The sequence below is a fragment of the Thermobia domestica genome, chromosome 16 (assembly GCF_964235325.1).
Source record: "Thermobia domestica chromosome 16, izTheDome1.hap1.1, whole genome shotgun sequence".
In the NCBI taxonomy this organism is placed as follows: domain Eukaryota; kingdom Metazoa; phylum Arthropoda; class Insecta; order Zygentoma; family Lepismatidae; genus Thermobia; species Thermobia domestica.
In genome coordinates, this window is record NC_137469.1 from 73198685 (window position 1) to 73220765 (window position 22081).

The 22081-nt window shown below is 36.4% G+C and overlaps 1 protein-coding gene across 1 annotated transcript in view; it reads right to left on the reverse strand.

The window, feature by feature from the left end:
• Positions 1-5025: 5025 nt before the first annotated feature.
• Positions 5026-22081, reverse strand: part of bisc (TM2 domain-containing protein 1 biscotti) — a 37762-nt gene continuing 20706 nt past the window's right edge. Inside the window, exons 2-4 of the mRNA XM_081742591.1 lie at positions 20608-20857; positions 14097-14178; positions 5026-5427 (exon numbers count right to left, since the gene is read on the reverse strand). Coding sequence (XP_081598717.1) covers positions 5148-5427; positions 14097-14178; positions 20608-20809 — 564 coding nt within the window. The 5' untranslated portion in view covers positions 20810-20857 and the 3' untranslated portion in view covers positions 5026-5147. The remainder of the gene's footprint in view (positions 5428-14096; positions 14179-20607; positions 20858-22081) is intronic.

The following is a 22081-nucleotide window of genomic DNA, read 5'->3' on the forward strand; positions in this document are numbered from 1 at the left end:
GCGTCATTGTCCGGGAACAACATCCGGACCATAGGATGCAAGTGGTCTCCTAAAATTGCGACATAATCGTTGGCAGTGATTCGTCCGCTAAGTGTGACCACAGGACCCAATGAAAACCATGATATGGCGGCCCACAGCATTATCGAGCTGCCGCCATGTTTCACAGTTGGGCGGAGACACTGCAGATCATGAGCTTCTATGGGCGTTCTCCACACATAATCACGGCCCGTGGTTGGGAATAGGGTGGAGGATGACTCATCCGACCATATCACACGTTTCCAGTCCTCAACGGTCCAAGTTGCATGATCGCGGGACCATTTGCGGCGTGCGAAAGCGTTATGGTCCCTGATGAGCGGATTGGCCCGTGCAACACGACCCCGTAAGGTCATGACATGTAATTCGCGGCGGACTGTGATTGTCGAAACAGGGTGGGGAAGGTGCTGATTGAGTTCCTCCGCCACTTGCTCCGCAGTGGCACGACGGTGCTGCGTGACAATGCGCTTTAATACCCGTCGTGACCTATCACTCATGATTTTCTTCCACCCACTGTTCCGTTTCCCCGATGTGGTTTTCCCGTGTGTTGTGTAGGCCATCATCACCTTCGACACTGTCCCACGCGACACACCTAACACAGTAGCCACTGCCGCCACACTCACTCCACATAACCGCGCACCAACAATTTGCCCTCTTTGAAAATCTGAGAGGTCTCCCATTATACACTACCTCCGTCTGCTGCAGCCACTGGACACTGCTGTTCCAGTGCGCCTGACGTAGTATGGAGACCGACCTAACATACCACCACCAGCGGTCCGGCGCTGCGGGCGCCACGACACCACTGCCAACTCATACATCTGACGTGTTGCAAACTACAGGTGTTTCCATTTTTCTGATCACCATCTGTACTTAGCAGCAATGTCCAGATAGCACACTTCTATTAAAGAGTACGCCTGCTGCTCCATAACAGAATAAGAGAAAATAGATGACCTTTGTAAGAATGTAACGACCTAGGGTCAACTTTTTCCAACTTAGTCCCTAGAAGGTAGTCTAGGCTTTTGTGAACAGAAGTCCTTTACAATATCTCACAAACCAATTGCTTTCTGAATTTTCAGGTTCTAAATACGATAAAAATATGTCTATTTTATAGTAAACAGTATCGGAAAACTTCATATTTAAAAGTTCTAAATATTTGAATGAATAATGTTCAAACACAGAGGCGCAAAAACAGAATAGGCTCGAAGACTTGACAAGTAGGACACACCATGTGTGTAATTCCTGACATTCAAGATAAACTTTTTTTTTTTTTTTTTTTTTTTTTGTTACTATATTGCTCAATTCGTGTCAAGGCATTTAACGTTTAATATGAAAGTGAAAATTTTAAGTGATATACCACTATGCGTAAACTATACCATGAAAAACAGAAATGCAGATTTATTTTTAATGGTTTAATTTTAAATATATAGCTACTTACATAAATTAATATCTAAATTATTCATCATTGAGATATAACAGGTAATATCTCGGAAATGATTTGGACGAATATACGCAATTTCTCACAGGGAAAAACAACCAAAACGAATATAACCTCAGTCAATAATAATAATAATAATAATAATAATAATAATAATAATAATAATAATAATAATAATAATGACAATTGGGTTAATATTCCCAATAGTTAATATAAATTGGCATTACTGTTCTAATATTACCAGTTTAATAGGAGGTTCTAGAATTTATGTCTTTAATATTTCTGTATAACCCCTATTGTACACGGTTAGCCGAAAGCTCCATTATCCCTTACCTATGTGAGATATAAGCACTCATTCTGTACTTTTTTTTTTTTTTTTTTTTTTTGCATGCTCCTACTGTTGTGTTTCATTGCACGTACCTTCTATTGTTGTATTTTTTGTGTTTAGTACCTTTTATTATTTCTACAGACAGTGGGATCAATGAGCGATGAATCACCGCATACCATGGAAGAGTGGATTGTAAAGAGCACCGGAGCTCATGACCGATCTTCTAAACATTTTTTTCAGTCACCTGGGGTCGGCTTATCGGATCACTGCTCTCCATCTGTTTTTATCTTGTATCATATTCACTGTAACTCCACATTGCATCATATTGCTCTTCACACAATCTCTCTACTTTTTTAATCGGCGTCGCGCTCGTTTCCCATTCAGTTCTAGTATCCACTCGGTGAGCTACGCATTTCGAAGGTGTTCTTACACGTCCAAACCATCGAAGTCTTATTTTCTTGCGGTTCACCTTTACTGTTCCTCGGATCAATTCGTTCTTAATTCTGTCCTTCCCAAACAATCGACACATCCACCATAGTATCTTCATCTCCACAACACATGACTTCTTTTCCCCTCTCTCCTTCGTCGTTTACTATTCCGCTCTACATATTATGGCAGTCTCACTGTTTTGTAAAACTTCCTTTAAGGCGTACTGGTACCCTACGGTCACGAAGCTTCTCTCTGTTTTTGTGCAGCCGCTGCTAAGTTTTGCTGTTTACATGTCAAGAACAATCTTACACAGGCAAACCAAAGACAAACGTCCAAATTAATTTAGTTTAACAAGCCTGCTCGACGCAAACAAATGATATGTGATGGAAAAAACATTTTTTAAAAAAGTAAATATGCTGCGGAGAACTGCACACCATACCTGGAAGCAAAAATTATGTTCTAAAAATGATGGCGTACACATAAACACTCTGGAATAGAATGCAGTCTATAGATTCCAAATATATATAACATATAGTCCTATCTTCTGTTATTATACTTTTTTCACTTCAGTTCCGTCAGTAGCCATATTCATAATATACACAGGCGATAATGGAATTTTCGACTCACCCTGTACAACAAATGGGATGATATTTAAAAAAAAAAATCAAAATAACTGGGACTGAAGTCTTGAAGTAACAGTTTTACAGTATTACGTCAGACTTAAGAGTGTGTTATCGTTAGAACATAAAACAAAATACACAATCTGCTACTTAACACTGTATTTTTTTAAAATATATACAGTACATAAATAAATAAATAAATAATAATCTATTCCAGCAGAATATTATTGACAGAATTCATATCAATTATTATTGGAATTGAACGACATACTTTTTAGTGCCATAAAAATTAGTTTTTTTTTTTAGTTTCTCGAAACCTACGCATGAGAGTTCATTCTCAAACATGTCAGTTTTGCTCAGTTCGATGTGATCTATCGTTTAAGTGTACACTTCAACATAAATTAAACCTTAAGTGTTAAAGTAATAATGTTGGGCTATTTGTCATTATCCATACCCTGTACTGCTGTTTTGATAGTGTCATAATAGAAAGCTTAAATGATGGTAACATGAGTTTCATTCTAATAGGTAGCGTGATTGTCGTAAGCATCAATTATTGTTTTGTTTTTTAATCCATTTTCTGCATAATTTTGCATATTTTTTTTAAAATCCATTTTCTGCATAATTTTGCATAAGGATTTACCTTTATCCACATCATTTTTCTCAGCACAATGAAATTTATCAATTGGTTTATACCTCATCTTTGGACTTTCTCCCTTTTCCCCTACCAGTTTTACGGTAATACGAGGCGCATCCAGAAAGTAAGTTTCCCATGCGGCCCATAGCTAGGAAATCGTATGTTGCGCGAAGCGACTGCGTGTACGTGAGAGAGTAAGGTCCTAGCATGGTACATGCACTAGCGGAACTTCCCTAGTGCTCTCAGTAGCGTCGTGACAGTGGCTGAAGATGGACGTTCCTATTCCAGCTCCCGCGTGTGAAGTGCAAGCAGTGATAAAGTTTTTGAATGCACAGGGAACAGCATCAATCGAAATCCATCGTAAGCTATGCCAGGTCCATGGGCCTAACGGCATGAGCAAGCAATTCATGCAGATTTTCCGCTCCTTATTGCACACCACTGTCACGGAGTGCCTGTTGTTCAAGAAGTTTTGTGTTGAAGCAACTGACCCTAGAGCACAAAGCAAGGCGCACAGGGTCAGCATTGACATTTTTGCAACGATACAGCTGACGATGGATTTCAATCGGTGCTATGTCCTGTACATTCAAAAACTTTATCACTGGTCGCACTTCACACGCGGCGGAAGCTGGAATAGGAACGTCCATCTTCAACCACTGCCACGACGCTACTGAGAGCACTAGGGAAGTTCCGCTAGTGCATGTGCCATGCTAGGACCTCTCTCTCTCACGTACACGCAGTCGCTTCGCGCAACATACGGTTTCCTAACTATGGGACGCGTGGGAAACTTACTTTCTGGATGCGCCTCGTAGTATTGCAGAGTCGGCTTTAGTGCGAGCGGTCCGGGTTCAATTCCCGGTGGGGATAGATGGTCGAGAATTTTTTTTTTCCAGGGCAGTCATCCTGCGTGAAGTTTCCCTTATTCACACCTGACAAATGCTGTGACAGTACCGAACATAATTGTCCCGGGCGGCTTCCTTCCTTCCTCATTCATTTCTGCCTCCCCAATTTCCCGGGTAGTGTCATTCCTCATACATGATGGGCTAACATGGGCATAGATACTGAAAGCCCTAAAATCGAAATCCTAACCCTAATAATACTTTAAAGGGGGACGCCGTACTCTAGTGATTAGAGCGTCAACGTGTTCCCGGGTTCGATTCCCTATTTTCGGCGTGCACCCAGCGTCGTGAGGCAAACTGGGAAGCCACATGAATGAAAAAAGTGACGGTCACTAGGTCTAGAAAGCTCCCGGTCCACCGGTTAGCGATAGGGTGACCGTGACGCAGCTTTCTGACCACGTGCCTGTCCCTAGACTGGACGTAGTTCAACCGCTTACTGACAGATGGCGTTGGAGCAGCTCAGGCCCTCAACATGGGCTGTTACGCCAAGTGGTTTTTAATAATATTGTAGAATTTAAATTGAGAATTATCTATGTTAGAATAATAAACATTGCTGACACTCAAACACATCTTATAATCCTTCTACAGATATATATATAATCATAATTTTTAGTAGGAATATCCGCCTCATTTTTTAAAAAAGTACACAGTATCTAAAAAGCATTTATTGTAGAAAAAATTAATATTTTTAATATTACAATACTCCCCGCTTATCCTTGTAATTAAATCACAGATAAATCAATGACACAAAATTCATCACTGTCCATAGCACTTAATACCAATCATCTTGTGGTAACTTGTAAGTCCAATTGTTTCTCGATATTATTTCTATTCCAGGTCCATAATACGCTATCACATAGTGCGAACCATCGGCTGGACCAACCACTTGCGTTGCTATTAGTATTATATCTATTAACTGTCCGAGAAACATAAAACCAAGAGTGCAAAACTTCAGAAGTCCAATAGCTGGGTAGCCTAGATAAAATCGATCAACACCAAACATGCCAAGAAAAATCGATAACAGTAGAGCAGTTTCAAACGAGTACCCGTTCCTGAAAGAAAAAAAAATAGTATTAAATAAATAAATAAATAAACGTAAAATTATACCAACATATGTATTAATAAATGTAGTACGAAGTATAAATTATTTACAGTCTATAATTATTCACATGAAATCATCCGACTAATATAAGTCTAATATTCCTTATTAGCATCGACGCTTGACAGCCGAATGTACCAATGCTTTCGTTAAGAAAAAATGTTACTGAAAATCAGAAATTTGGTTCTTTTTATACGTATACTCCACCATGTCATACATATATTTATATATACAACGAGTTTTTATTTGGTATTCTCTACCACCTCAAATGCCCTTCACCTCCATTATTCAAGCTTTTCTGCGTTTTAATTGCATCGGCGGATTATCTTCTATGACAAAAGCAAAAGAGCTAAATTTCTAATTTTCTAATACATTGGTGGGAGCGCATTCAAGAACATCCAGTGGGTATGAACGAATGTAGATAGCAAGTGGTAGTAATTTCAGCACAACGCTCGTGGGTTATTCCAAACACGTTATACAGGGTTTACATCCCGAGAAGCAGACGACCTTCAAAGTACTAGCAGCATGCGTTCTACAGACACATATTTTAATGTGTCTATTCGAATTGGACAATGTAAACGGGACGTTCTTACTTGTGCTTTTACTAGTATATATAACTATTCACCATCAGACAAAAAAAAAAAAAAAAAACATAATTATATACGCTAAACAAATAGCCATGTCACGTGTAGAGCGCGTGATATTTTTAAAATATTGAAACTAGAAGGGTAGTAGAAAGTGCAACTGGGATATATTCTTGGAACATTTAACAGATTCCAGAAAATCGCTTCTCAATATCTATTATCGTTTTTATTCTATCGCGACAAGTTTAAAACCGGAAGGATTAATTTCTAGCACTTCCGGTTTGAATAGGGAGTTAAGACAGAAGATGGTACATATTCACAGAACGCTATATGGATCTAAAAAACTCTTCTCACTATCTCTTATCGTTTATGCTGTATGTAGATCAATACTGAAACCGGAAGTTGTAGTAGATTTCTATCACTTCCGTTTTAGTATAGAGTTGATAAGAGATGAAAATGTATTCTTGGGACACTATCGATTGTAGGAAACCACTTGTCTCTATCCTTACCGTTTGAATACACGGTAATTAAGAGTCTTCATCCCGGCGAAATTAAAATACCGCTAATTTTACGGTAATTATGTGATATCTTCAAATAGATAAAAGATAATTGAAATATGGAACAAGAGCGCCATAGACAATATTATTTTGCGTGAGATACCGTTATCACAAGTCACTTATTGGCTTTCCGTTTTCAGCTGTTTAAAAACGAGAAAATAAATGCCGATTTTCAAAATGGCTCGAAATCGAAAGCAGATAAGTGAGTCGTGATAACGGTTTCTTATGTAAAATAATATTGTCTAGAGCGCTCTTGTTCCACATTTCGATTATCTTTTATCTATTTGAAGATATCACATAATTACTGTAAAATTAGCGGTATTTTAATTTCGCCGGGATGAAGACTCTTAACGTTAAAACCGAAAATGGTTGATTTCTAGCAGTTCCAGTTGGGATATCATCTCCATCAATGAACTTCTGACCCTCCATATCCTGACCAAAACTGATGGGGATCTAACAAGTACTTTTTGAGATTTTTGTCTCACGGACAAACAGACTAAATCTATGAAGGAGTTTTAATACACTAAATTCCTTGGAAAAAACGCTTTATAAGGACTTTTGCTACACGCTCTATCAGTTAGGGAAGGAAAAAAGCACGGAGAGACAAAAGGAAAAGTAAAGTTGTGAAGCATCCTTAAGAGGCTCTATCACGGCGAAATTAAAATACCGCTTCATTTTACAGTAATTACGTGATATCTTCAAATAGATAAAAGATAATTGAAAAGTGGAACAAGACCTCCCTAGACAATGTTATTTTGCATGAGTTACCGTTATCACGAGTCATCTAGTAGCTTTCTGTTTGCAGTTATTTAGAAACGCGAAAATAAATGCCGATTTTCTAAATGGTTGGAAATCGAAAGCAGATAAGTGATTCGTGATAACGGTATCTCACGTAAAATAATATTGTCCAGAAAGGTCTTGTTCCACTTTTCGATTATATTTAATCTATTAGAAGATATCACACAATTACTGTAAAATTAGCGGTATTTTAATTTCGCAGTGATAGGGCCTCTTAATTTTTCTTTGTAGATCTTCACAGCTCGAAGTGTGTTCTTTAATTTCCCTTTTTATTTTCTCTCTACTTCTCCCCTCCATATTTGATGAAGCTTCTTTCTTTTCTTTTCAGTGTGTGTGTGTGTGTGTGTGTGTGTGATTCAAGGGCGGCTTTTGAGGGAAGTCACATCAGTAAAAGAAAAATAATAATAATAATTTAATCGCTAGAAGTTAAGAGAAGAAAGCTTGACACGGCTTCAGGAAACATCTATATAAAAATTAGCGAACTAGTTAAGTTTTTATTCCCTTAGCTTGCACGGATAAAATCTAAATTATTACCGATGTGACTTCCCTGGAGAGCCATCATTGTCCTTATTCGTTTCCTATTTCCGCTTCAGGTTTCCGTTGTTCCAGTGGCATACACACAAGAAGGTTACCGGGTTTTAACCCACCCACCCTTCTTTCAGCAACATATGGAAAAATATACTATTTACTATATTAAGTAACAGTGTCACAGTTTATACCACGAGAAGGAGTTTGGTTTGATTTCTGATAAATCAAATTGATTAAAAAACTAAATTTTAGCAAGTCTAGGCTTAAATATAGCATTTTACTAGCACTAGACCATTTATAACCGTAGCATGCACAGCACTGCTAGGGTGAGGCACCAAGAAAAGCAAAGACATGAGAGACAGTAAAGATGTAAAGTAATATGAATGTTTATTCTAACGTATTTCTATGATTAACATTTTCTCAAAATTGCTCGGCCTACTACAATTGTTCATTCATTCTGTACCTGAATTTATGAAACGCAAGACTGCGATAACTTCACAAGAAAACACACAGTATAATTTGCATGTGAGCACTCTAATACAAAGCCATCACTATTAAAGCAAACATTATTGTTATATAGGTTAACAAGTACAGAAAAGATTTTACTAATTTCCTGTGTGCAAATGTGTGTGTGTATTTAGATGAAAATTAACGACCTGTTCTACACAATGAAAATTTCAAGTGGATACAGATGGAGCAGGAGTAAAACCAGCTCTTACTCTATGACAGTTGGAGGTGGTGAATGACATGGAGTGGTTTCTTTTAGCTAAAACAAGCAGAGTGTGGAACAAAGAAAATAGACATTCCATACAATATAACCAATAGCAGCAAGAAGACAAGGCTCTACGCATGTGAAAATGTATTGTAATAAGTGTCTTTATTTGGATGCAACAAACATGAACAAAGAGACGTGCTAATCTCGTAATAGTAACAACTGTTCTTATACGGTAAACATAACGACTGCCTGGTCTCGACTGAGAAAAATTTGCTAAATAAATATATGAAATGAAATGAAATCTTTAAGTTTTACGTCCAACGATTATGCCGGCTAGGATAAAGGACATGGTGATGATGAGAAATGAGACGTTGGAATGAAGAAATTGGAGGAAACGGGAGAACCCAGAGAAAATCCACGCGCACGGTGTTTGTCCATCACAAAGCTCACTTGGCGCGAGCTGAGATCGAACGAAGGGCACCAAGTACCAGAGGTGAACACTCTACCACTGAGCCAACGCGGCCCCATATAAATAAATATAAGCACAATTATATGAACAAAATGAATATTTTCTCTCATGGTTCTGTTTACAAAAATGAAAAACATTTAGAATGCACAAAATACAATTTTAAGTCTTGTTAAAATGTTGAGCCAATCTAAAATCGTCACAATGGATGTCTATGGAAGACGCATAAAATTTTCGATAAAATGGAGTAAATTAAGCTTTTTTTTTTAAAAAGAAAAAAAGAAAAAAGTTTAACGTAACACGATTATGCACCAAGAATAAAGAAGACGGTGTTAATAAGACGGATAATAGTACCGAAATACAGTGAAGCCTGTCGACGTTGGCCACTATCGGTTCGATTGAAAAGTGACCAACTTAGACAGGTGGCCAACTTAGAGAAAATAAGTGTGATTGTTGTATTTTTAGAATAGGATATCTAGTAATACTTGATTGTAAAATTTTAATAAGCAATGGCACAACAGCTTCTTTTAAATAATGTACCAGTATATAGAATAATCATGTCAATATACAGTACTAGAAAAACTTACTGTAGTATGTTTCATATATATACTAGTCTGGTACCCTGAATTATTCGTACTGAAAAAACATGAACAGAAATAACCATTATTGAAAACTCATTAACACAAATAACCATAAAATAGAAACTGTACACAGTTTAGTTTCTATCTGATATTGTAGCACACTGTTATTCAGATTGAAAATAAGAAAAGCAAAATTATAAATTGAACAATTTATATGCAGTTTATATGACTTTTTTCGACAGTGACAAATATTTTCTGTAGATAGCTTTCGAAAAAATAGCAAATCATTTATTATACAAATTTATTAATGGTGGCTCATTTTAAACGTATTTCTTTTATTCTTTTTTTGGTATATATGCACATTCTCATTTTGTACTTAACAACCTCTTGTTAATGAGCTACAAGTGTTTCCCTCGGAGCAGAAGATGTTTTGAGAAGGATGTTAAGGAAATTCATATCTCAAAACCTCCACTACCTTTCGACAAGCCGTCAGGTGCCAATAGTTGACAACTGACATGGTTAGCTTTACCTTGAGAACTTTCCAGAATTACTAAAGCTCCTACTGATGAAAGGAGCCGATATAGCTAATGGTTTCATCAAAACAGATAGGGTAAACAAATACGTACAACCATTTCCTGAATTCCTGTACGTGCTTTTTCTTATTCACATCTTCCTTTACCACTCCTTTATCAGGGTAGTGTTTTGGCCATTGACCTCCAAGAACAAATCGTGGGAATCCATCCTTCTTGTCTCCAGTCACTAATACAGAACATCTGCCTCTCATATGGGAATACGAAAGAGTTAAGAAAAATAACAAAACGGTATTTTGCGTGGCAAGATATGCAGGTAAATTTATTATTATCATCATAGGGTAAACGTTGCTTCAATGCAGCCAACTTCCAAGATAGACAGGTGGCCAACTTACAGAGTAATAAGTAACGAATGTCTTATGGAAAAATGCAGATTCAAGACGAACCAGGCCAAGATAAGCAGGTAGCCAAGTTCACAGGTTTTACTGTAATAGTGACGGATAATAGTGGCGAAATGATAAAAGTGGAGGAAACAGGAGAACGCACGCACACGTTTGCCATCCAAAAGCTCAGATGAGGGGACTGGGATCGACCCAACGACCATATAAATACCACAGGTAAGCACCCTACCATTGAGCCACCGCGGTCCTGTGTAAATCTACTGTATTCGACACTAACATGTGAGAACATGAAATTAGAAAAACTTACCTTTGGGATAAGCGAATCAAAAGGCAGGTTTGTGAAAACTCATCTAAATCTAACATTTAATTAACTACATGGGGAATGGGAAAAAGTTTCTTATTTTATCTAATGAAGCGTTAGCGAAAGAGCACGAATTGTACCTTCTTTAGTGTTTGATTATATTGTCTTTATTTGATGTGTCTTCTTTCTATCCTTGGGGGCGCGGTGGCTCAGTGGTAGAGCATTCACCTCCGGTGCTTGGGATCCCTGGTTCGATCCCAGCCTGCGCCGTGTGGACTTTGTGGTGGACAAACACCGTACTCGTGGGTTTTCTCGGGGTTCTCCCGTTTCTTCCCACTTTCTTCATTCCATCATTTCACTCATCTCTCATCATCACCGTCTCCTTTAGCCTAACCGGCATAACCGTGGGACGTAAAACTTAAAGATTTCATTTCATTTCATTTCTTTCTCTCCATCTTTTCCCACTTATATGGGGTCGATGTTTATGGTGAGTCTTCCTCCTAAAGTCCCGTCCGGGAATTCTTTCTGTTAGACCTTTCTCCCTGAAGTCATTTTTAATCATATGCATTTCCTTTTTGGGCTCTCTCTACCTCTCTTCCCATCTACTTCCATTGCCATCACTCTTTTGACCACTCAGTTGTTTGGTCTTCTCATTACATGGTCATACACTGCAGTCTTCTTTCTTGAATTTTCTTAAATATCTCTACAACTGCAGTTGTTCCCCTTACTTTCTTATTCCTCGCTCTGCCTTTTTTTATCCCATTCTCTCTCTCTCTCTCTCTCTCTTTTTTTTTTACTTTCCTTTCCTTTCGGTAACATTTTGCCTTTTTTCACGTGCTGCTTTTATTGTTTATGTTTCTGCACCGTAAATCATTGCTGGCCTAACTACTGTTTTGTAAACCATCCTTTTATTCTTTACCGTGATTCTGAGGTTCCATAAAACACAACAAGCTTTCTTTCGATTTCGTCATTCCTGTTGCATTCTCTGTGTTATTTCACGTCCAAATCACTATTCTTGGCAACAGATGAGCCTTAACATTTCAATCAATCTTTTTTCTGGTAGCTTACTTCTCCATTTCCTTCTCCGTTAAACTTGAGATATTCAGTTCTCTTTATACCAATTTTACGCCTTTATCTTCCAAAATTTTTCCAACTTTCTACTTTTCTTTCAACTTCTTTCCTCCTTACAATATCATCGGCAAACATCATACACCAGGGAGCTTCATCTCTCACATCTTTGGTTACAATATCCGTTATAACGTTAAATAGGTTCGGACTTTAGGCCGAGCCTTGGTGTAATCTAACCCGAACAGGAATTTGGCATGTTAATCCCGCATTACTTCTTACTTAAGTTGTGGCTCCTGTATGCATATCTTAGATCTTATGTATTTCTGTGGTGCTCCTTTGTTTCTCAGACTCTTCATACTTCCTGACAAAGTACTCTGTCGTAGGCTCTTTCCAGATCAATAAAGACCATATATAATCCTTTTTGTTTTTCCTAATGCATTTTCATAGTTTGCCTTATATAAAACTTGTGTCCGTTGTACTCTTTCCTGGCATAAATCCAAACTGTCGTTCCATCAAATGTTCATCGTATGTGACATTAGTTGGATTACTCTGTGATTTTCTGTTCTGTACCTCTCCCTTCTGTACAAGAACAGTATCCCCATACTGTCTTGGTATTTTTCCTTTCATAAATTTTCTATATCAGATTTCATACATCAATATTGTCCGATGTATTAGCTTCTCCTACACATACATCAACATCTTGCACTGTAATTCATTCACATTGAACAACCTCATTTACATTAACAGATGTAAAGAAACCTGCTCAATAAAAGGCGAGAATTACTATATTGAATATCTACCTTTGTAATGCATAATTTTGCAATTTTTAGTGCATAGTTGCATGCACATTTGGCATCTTTAGTACCTATCAATTCAAAGTTTATTCATTCTCAAACCATAATGTTGTCAAGTAACGAGGAATTGGAATTACGAGGTCCACGAAATGACTCTTTATTTAAGAGAAAAACACAACAACTTAGTTTCACAGAAACATTCATTTCGCAATTCATGTTGTAGCAAAATACAACTCGAATCGAGTTCGTTTTTTAACGTTATAAACCAATGCTAGTACTCGTTCGTAATTTCAATGAAAAAGAAAAAAACAAAAGATTCTTTTTTTAAAAAAAAAAAAAAACATTTCTGCTTTAATTATGTGAAATAACTAGATGTAACATTAATGAACAACTCTTTATGAAAGAGGGAGGTGCTGGCTCAGTGACACATTTGCTCACCTCTGGTGCAACGGTTCCCGATTCTATCGTCGACCACGCAAGTTTGTAGTGAAGATCGTTCCGTGTATTTTTTCGAGGGTTCTCTCTTGTTTTCCTCCCACATTCTCATTCTACTAATTATTTCATAATTATTCATTTTAATTAATCATCCGTTTTCTTTAGCCTGAAAGTGCATAATCGTGAGATGTAAAACTACAAATTTCCTTTCGCTTTCCTTACCAGAGCTTGAAATAATTTTGAAAAGATAGACGAGCAAAAAATGGGATACTGCCAAAATTCCATGTTTTTGTACTGATCTAGTTTCCAAAAAGTAATCTGAGCTCTTGTAACTCAAACCTACTAATGTGTTTTACTTTCAGGCATAATAAAATGTCCAGGATCTCTTTGTTGTAAATTCTATGGCCAGCGTTGAGAAATATAATAAAAATAGTGGGATTAATAGTGGATTGGTTTGTTTACTGAAAACCTAAAAGGCAACTAGAGGAAAACGTCGGGTCAAAAGAAAACATCACTGAACTCCATGTGTGAGGCTGAAAGGGAACCGCTCTGTTAGGAAGCACAGACATGTTATACTTTTTTCTTTCTGTCGCAAAAATGACACACTTTAATATCAAAGTATGCTGATAGATGCATCTCATTTTTTGCTATCCAATTTCACATTTCTATGAATTCATGCAGTAAACCACGACGCACATTTTTTTTTTTTTCAACGCCGATATATATTTCTGTCAACAAAGCTCAAACTCTAATAATTATCATGGATAATGCATATTTTGAGATAATTCATCATCTCTACATTACGTTGTATCATCAATTCATTTGCCTATTGTTTATTTAAAATAATGCTGAAAAACAACTTACGTCCATTTGCAAGGGTAATCACGCCAGAAAGTAGAGTTACCCGTCTCCGTGCAAATAATCCGGTCTGCAGCCCTGCACAGAACTGGAAGTAAATAAATAAATATAATTTACATGAAACGCACTAAACATTTTAAATTATTCTAGATCTAATAGAATGTACGGAATGGACTATATACAATTGTATTGACCTTTTTATATTCCTAGATAGACCTATCTAGTTTCCATTTTCAAGGATCCAAAGTAGCTCAAATGAAACTAAGAAATAAGTTCTTCATAAACCATTGCCCTTTTTTTTATTTATATGTTGCAGGTACGGTCAGTACAATTTTGTATATTATAGATTGTTCAAAAACTGACCGCTATCAATATTGGCAAGACATAGATAGGAAAGGCTTTAGTAGGTACAGGATACATGGGAATTAAATGTTTATATTCATAAATGAAAACTTATTACTACTCTACACAATACACATTTTAGATCTTGGTGCTTCTTCTCCTTCAGTGGTTGTGATAATGATGAAATTATTAATGATAGTATGCCAACTTTTCTTTCCCAACTGTCCATGTTGGAATTTACTTTCATTTCTTTCATTCGAATAAAATAAAATCTTGTGTGTCTGTCTTTCTAAGCATAATGAAGATCTTTTAATTAACTTCACTTTATTGATATTATGCTTTATATTTTTAAGGTACTTTGAAAGCCCAAATGTTGGGCATTGTTGTATTTGGCATCCTAAATATATCCTATCAATCTACTTCATGTGTTCTTTTCGTCACGCTTATATGTGTCTAGACATATATATATATATATATTTTGAAACAGTTACACAATATTGAGTAGTCGCCCAATTCATTCATAAATTGGCCTAAAACCACTAAAATGTAAAATTCACATACAAATACTACGAAACTTAAAAGTATGTTTGGAAACATCATTTTATAATATTTGTTTTACTAATGTCTATTTTTTTCAGTATTTAAGTTTGCGAAAGTATATTCAACACAAGAAACAAAAAATGCTTTGATGGAGAATGAATTTACTTGGGGTGAGGAAATTTCCCTCTGTGCTGCTCTACAACTTGGAGAAGAAATTAAGTCTGACCATCCTGATTGATCAGTTTTCCATTGAAGTTTTGAATCAATGCAATTCCTCGTTCTGCCAAGTTATTTACAACATGCAGAGCTTTTACACACTCTCGAGTCTGAAGAAAACTATCAATCGTTTACCATATTTTATGGTTTTTAAATAAAAACTCCGTGGAGATGTCCAGTGCTTCAAATAGCTTTCTGGTGTTCCTAGAAACAAAGTCATAAAGAGCTTTATCCTTCGTGGTCTCGTCATATCTTAAGAGCACGAGTTCTTCTTCACTTCCTTCCCTAAATAACGCTGTAACCATGTATCTTCACTGGTGCGGGAAGTGGTTCGCTCAAATACCACAGATACGAGAAACTGTGCATTGCTGCTTCTGCAATATTTGCATTAACTATCTTGTAGAAATGCATTTGTCTTAAGAGATTCAGGCCATTCCTTGGAGTTCAAAGCGCAAGAGGAGAGGAATACCATGCTTTCAAATACACTGCGACGACAAATTTGTTGAACTCACGAAACCTATTCAGCTTACGAGACGTATAGTAAAATTGTAATCGGAAAAGATATATCTTCAGGCAATAAATCAATTTCGCCATCCATCGTGCAGGATGATCAGTCCCAGGAACGCAGAATGTCATACCTCTTGGAAGAACTTCGCCAAGCCTGGGTTGATAGTGCGTCAATTGCTGCTTGAAGAAAGATCAGTTCATACTTTACTGAGGTCGAAACCTCTGCGACAACTTCTACAACATATATATATCTGGTGTTTTGACTTTCGGTATCGAACTTCAGCTTGTCAATTAAGTTCCATGCCTCAGAGAAACGTTGAAAGAGTTTCATGTGTGGACCCATTGAAGCACCAAAAGCCATGTCGAACACTCTCGCCACAATGAGTTCTATTATGTAATACCTGCAAGAGATTGTAATTAGATCCTTCATTTTCTGTTCCTGCAGGGTACAAGCTCCATTTTGTGACCCCGTGTTAGATGCTGTTGTGTCGAAGCACATGAAATGTACACGTGTGGTTAAGTTCCAATCCTCCATCAATTTCCATCGATTCTCTCCAAAATTTATTTCTAGAAAATAATCTCATCTAAGAGGTAATGTCCTTCAACGAGTTCTCCTTGGAAAAAACAGAAATATAGCGACCAAGGTCTTAATAGAATAATTTTCCCAGAGTGTATTCATGATTCCTAAAGTATATTTCACATTGTATCTTGTTTTCAAATGTCAAATAATTGTAATAAATGCTAGATTTAAGAAACAAATATCAGGTAAAATGAGGAAGTCAAATGACGCCACAATCGCTCAATGTAATATTCTTGTCACACACCCTATATATTAAACCTCTAAACATATCATCACCAAACTTTACAATATGTATCGAATACATCCGAAGGTCATATACCGTAAGTGTGAAAACTGTACATGAAAGAGAAAAAGTTGGGCTGATCCAGGTTAAGACATTCTCATGTAATGCTTAAGTAACGTAAACGTAGTTATAAGTTTGAGCGCGTTGAGCGACCTTTAAATATTAAAATACTTTCATGAAATTTTGCACGCATGCTTAAACAACCAAAAGGAATAAATTTAGGGGGTGAGACTGTTAAAATAAATTTCGAAATTTTTCCATACAACTGGTTGCCACTCTAATATATATATATATATATATATATATATATATGTATATATATATATATATATATATATATATATATATATATATATATATATATATATATATATATATATATATATAACAATAACACATAGGATCACGGTGTGCCTAGATTTAACCATTTAATTACGACTATGCTCATAAAACTCTAGTATAGTAAAGCTCGGCAGAAAGAACCGGAAGCATAGATACGGAAGGAACGAAAAAAGCCGACACAATGCGCAACGAGAGCAACTGTCGTGCCGAGCACCCACTTCTGAATACCTAATTGTGCGGTTACCAATACGATGGACCACATTAGGAAAACAATACTTTTGAGCTTGGAAAATGCGGACAAATTAGAGAGTTTCGGAAAATGTATGCGGACAGTAATTTCTTTATTCTCAAAATACGGACATGTCCGTATAAATGTTGAAGTATAGTAACCTTATGTACTTGAGAGTTCATAGATAGCTGCGGAATCAAGTGGATTGGCGAAGGAACTTGACCCATGACCTAATAAGCTTTTCTCAATGTTCCTTCGATGCACCAGGGGCGGATGCAGGGGAGGGGGATCGGGGCGATCGCCCCCCCCCCCTTCCCAGAAGAGGAAACTTTCTTATTTTATATATATAAATAAAACCCATCCCAAAGTTTGGAGCCCTTAAAAGTAGCAGTATGACAACCCATCCCCCCCAGAAGTCGGTCCTGGATCCGCCCCTGGGATGCACTAATTCTGTTTTAAAATTACGCCTTCTGAAACTCTTTGTAAATTATGCTTCTGATATAACAGCGGTTAGAGGAAAAAAAAAAAAGTTGTATCGACATGAGTTTTTGAACAATGACAATACAAGTTTAGGAGAGCAATGTAAGTACCGTTTAAGTTCATAGGGAAGATTCCTCTTCAAGAAACTTACATTATAATCAAACAAATACGATTTACAATACCGATATGACCTTCGAAATAAAAAAAAATCTCAATGAATGTTTACAATTAATATTACAGAATTTTCAGAGATTAAATACAACAATTGTGAATCATTTGTTTACAGTTTGTATTGTCAAAAATAAAATGGTACAAAATAAAGCGACTACCTCAAACTGACAATTATTTTATTTTAAGTAATCCATGTTACTAGTTGCCTTAGTAACATATGGCAGCCACGGTGATTCCATGGTACGCCACTATTTATTGTACAAAGAGTTCCTAGTTCGATTTTAGTCCAAGTGGGTTAGTGATGACATTATAATGTTTGAGGATTTTGTTGGAGTTTTGTTACTTTCTACGCAACTAAATATACATGAAGGCAAGTCAATAACAAATGGCAATGGGTTGTAGAATGAACTGCTATTAGTGGACAATACTACATGTATCTAACAACAGTGGAATATTAACGTAATAGCAGACCGAGTTTCGCTTCTGAGCTTTAGTCGTGCTAAAGATTAAGTCGTTCGGGAGACACAATATGCAGTTTGGGAATTTTTGTCCGTCATAGAAACATACTAAATTGTTACAAGTTTACAGAGAAGTTGCTCGCCGTAATCAAGAATATTTCGCTAATTCAGGATTTAAGGAAGAGTGTTTCGACAAGAAAAATACATAATTTGCGCGCTGCATCCATAGTTGTAAATGAAGTAATAAATCAACAATGGCAACATTGACAGACCATTAACGAAGTGTATTCAACTCAATGAGTTCTACTAAGAAAAGGATTTTGTCAATCTAGAACCTACCAATGTTATTCGTGACTATTAAAAAAAAAAAAAAAAAAAAAAAAAATGAAATCTTTCAGTTTTACGTCCCATGTTTATGCTGGGTAGGCTAAAGGTGATGATGCGAAATGAATGAAATGGTGGAAAGAAGAAAGTGGGAAGAAACGGGAGAGAACTCCCCAAGAAAAAAACACGTTATTTGTCCACCACAAAGTTCACTTGGCGCGAGCTGTTGGTGACTATTAATTCTCTTTCTTTATTATTTAGTCCTGATATAACAGTGATAGACAAATGTACTTTAAAAAGTACATTTGCAGAGTTCTTAACACAGAACCGAACTAAAGTTCACTATGGACCTTTAAAAAATAGTGTGCAGTATCATAGATGAGAATCTCCAATAATAAACAATAAACAATTTTTAACATTTACAGTATTTTTCTTACAAAGAAAAAATGTAAAGGCAAATAATTTTAAAAAATCAAGAATTTTTATCTTAACGGGACTGAATATCTGCGCCATCTTGCTTTCTTTTAGCTCACTGGTTTATACGGTCAAGAATAATTCTGGAATTCTTTCAAATAAACTGTCTTTTTAATGGTTTGATTTACTGATTTCCTCTTCGAAGTTATTAAAGTATCCCTTTCTTCGCGTGAAAATTACACTAATTAATCTAAAACATGTGCTGTATCTCCTTCCAAAGCTTTTTATTTATTTATCTCAATCAAATACGGCGAATAAAATATGCCATGATCAAACTTTCTCGATGTCTATTATTACTTTGAACATCATACAACATTTATTTCCACCAAGTTTACGTTTTCGGAAGTCTGCACCATAATCCACAAAGCAGATAATCAAGTTTCCTGTAAAAATAGAACAATGCTACTCATTCGATTATCTTGAAAACTGATACTAAATATTTGGTAGAATCTCTAGCTTGTACAAACTGTTTTTCGCACGGGATGAATAGATTTATGGCAATTGAGTTACCCGCACCTCGATCTCCTTAGGACGCAAATTAAATCGAAATGATGATAAAAGCTCAACTCCACCTCATTCTAACAAAACGCTGGACCCGCTATTCTCTGTAAAAAGAATTTAACCCCTTTCTACCCTCTTCGGCTATGCATTTCAATCTAAGTAAAATTATATAAACCGGAGTGCTAACTATTTGAAAAATTCGTTTTAAACGATTGGATCGTTCTCTTATTTTTGTCATATTTTATAAATACAAAATGGGAAATTAAGAAATATTACGGGAATTGCCTTTCCCTCCTAAACTTTTGAAGGCTGCGATACGTGTTCAATTATTTTTAATAAGGAGTTTATATACCAGTTTCATCTCCCTAACCTGAGAGGTTCCTAAGACATTATTTTTTGCTGAAATTTTGAACCTCCTTCCTCTTAGGAAATGCATTTTAATCAAAATGACAGATAAAAACCCACTTCGAGGTAGGTACTATTTTCCAAAATTTACTTCAAGTGGCTCAACAGTCTGAATTTGTATAGCGAACAAACATGCCTTCAGTCTTCGATACAGTAAAACCCCTCTAATCCGTCATCTCTGGGACTGGGGGTATGGTCGGATTATCAAAAAATACGGATTTACAGTAAAATAAACAATCTCTGAACTCAAAATGACTATTGTTCTCTACGGTAAAAACAAACGAACATTAACACTAAAAACTGCAGAGCACAGTACAGAAAACACACACAACGAACGAAACAATACAAAAGATGACGTAGCAGTAAAGCGGATATGTGCTAACAGTAAGTAAACAACAATGCCGCGATTGCAGTACACGAGAATGGGCCTCACGAGTCGCCGACGAGTCAGGACAAGGTCGGCTCGAGCACGGTCGGATCAACCGGAGTGACGGACCAGAGGGGTTCTACTGTATATATAAGAGTATAAATATTACACAATTATTCTTTTTAGGTTTAAGGATAACGAAACAATAGTGCAATTATTTTCGTATTTATGAAATGCAAGCTAATTATATGTTTTCTTCATATTAAATCGTTAGAGAAAAATACGATTACAACAATACCTTTGGCTGAGTTATTCCTTGCACAACCTCTAGGTTGTTGTGTAGTAATGTCAATGTAGTCATAATCTGGATCAGGACATATATATTGACCCATTCTGAGTGTTTGGTTACAATTCACTCGGACACTGTTCTCCTGTCCCAAAGTTGACCATAAAGCGCTTATGACAGAAAAGATAATTGCAAGTACATGTATGGTGTTCATTCTGCAATTACATGCTCATCCATTCAGCCTGATATCTGTGTTCCTCATCTGAAAATATAAAATATTTGTATCATTAAATAACTGATTTTCATTGAGATAAAAAAAAAGTATTTCAACTAAAGCCCATACCCAATTACTACACATCAAACTATGATCTAGACGTCCAGATATGACGCTTCTTATAAAATAAAAACATGAAGCAGGCCATGTACACGGACACGGATACACACAAGAGCTGTATGTCAAGCACATGTAGTAATACACGTCTCAAAACAAAGGTTTCTTTAAAGTCAGAAATATGTGTTTGTCATTAAAGAAAAAATCGCTTACTCCTTTCAGAAACGCAAAAATGCCACAGTACACGGCTTATGATTATGTGTATCGCTAGAAACAAAAATCAAAGGGAGCAGGTCATAGAAGCCTTATCACAAAGTCGGTCACAAAAGCCACTATTCATAGACAATAACGGTCACAGCAGCCACATCACGCAAAGTTCAAAGTTGGTCAGACAAGCCACTGGTCACTGACACAACCGGACACGGGAGTCTCATGTGTACAATAGTGCCAGGCTGTTTTTCATGCATACTATAGTTAGTAGTATATCAGTCTTAACAATCATTGGTAAATACTGTATTCTGTGTTTTAAGTTGTATTACATTAGTTCAAATGGAGTTTACATTAGCATTGCCAGTTGGTGTCGTTCCACTGTATAGATCAGCGTTTCCCAACCGGTGTGCCGTGAATGGGCCGCTGGTGTGCCGCGAGGAATCGAAACAAAATTATTAATTTTATAGCAATCAAATTGTAAAACGTAGGGAAAATATATATTTGTATTTCATATTACTATGAACCTCTACTATGAATCTACAATTTTAAGTTTCATACAGTGTTACTGTTCTGTACATTTCTAATGTTGAAAAAAGTATTTGTTGTCATTGTTATGACCATTAATGCTTCTTTATTGTTGCAGACTATTTCGCAACTTGAAAATTTAAAATATCATCCAATCCTTTCGACAAATTACCTACATTTGTGTTTTAAAAGTAAAAGAGATTTGTTTGTTCGTTCGTTATTTAGTGATCTTCCTTCTTACAAGGGACATCACCCAATTGTCCGGCACCGATTTCAATGAAATTTGTATTGCTGATAGAGGACATGTATTCATTACTTGTGATGAAAGAAATTTTTGCCATGGTGCATGTTTTCTATTTTTCAATAATTTTTAAAGGTTGTGATGTGGTTAATAGAGATTACTTCAGAAGTCCCTTACTA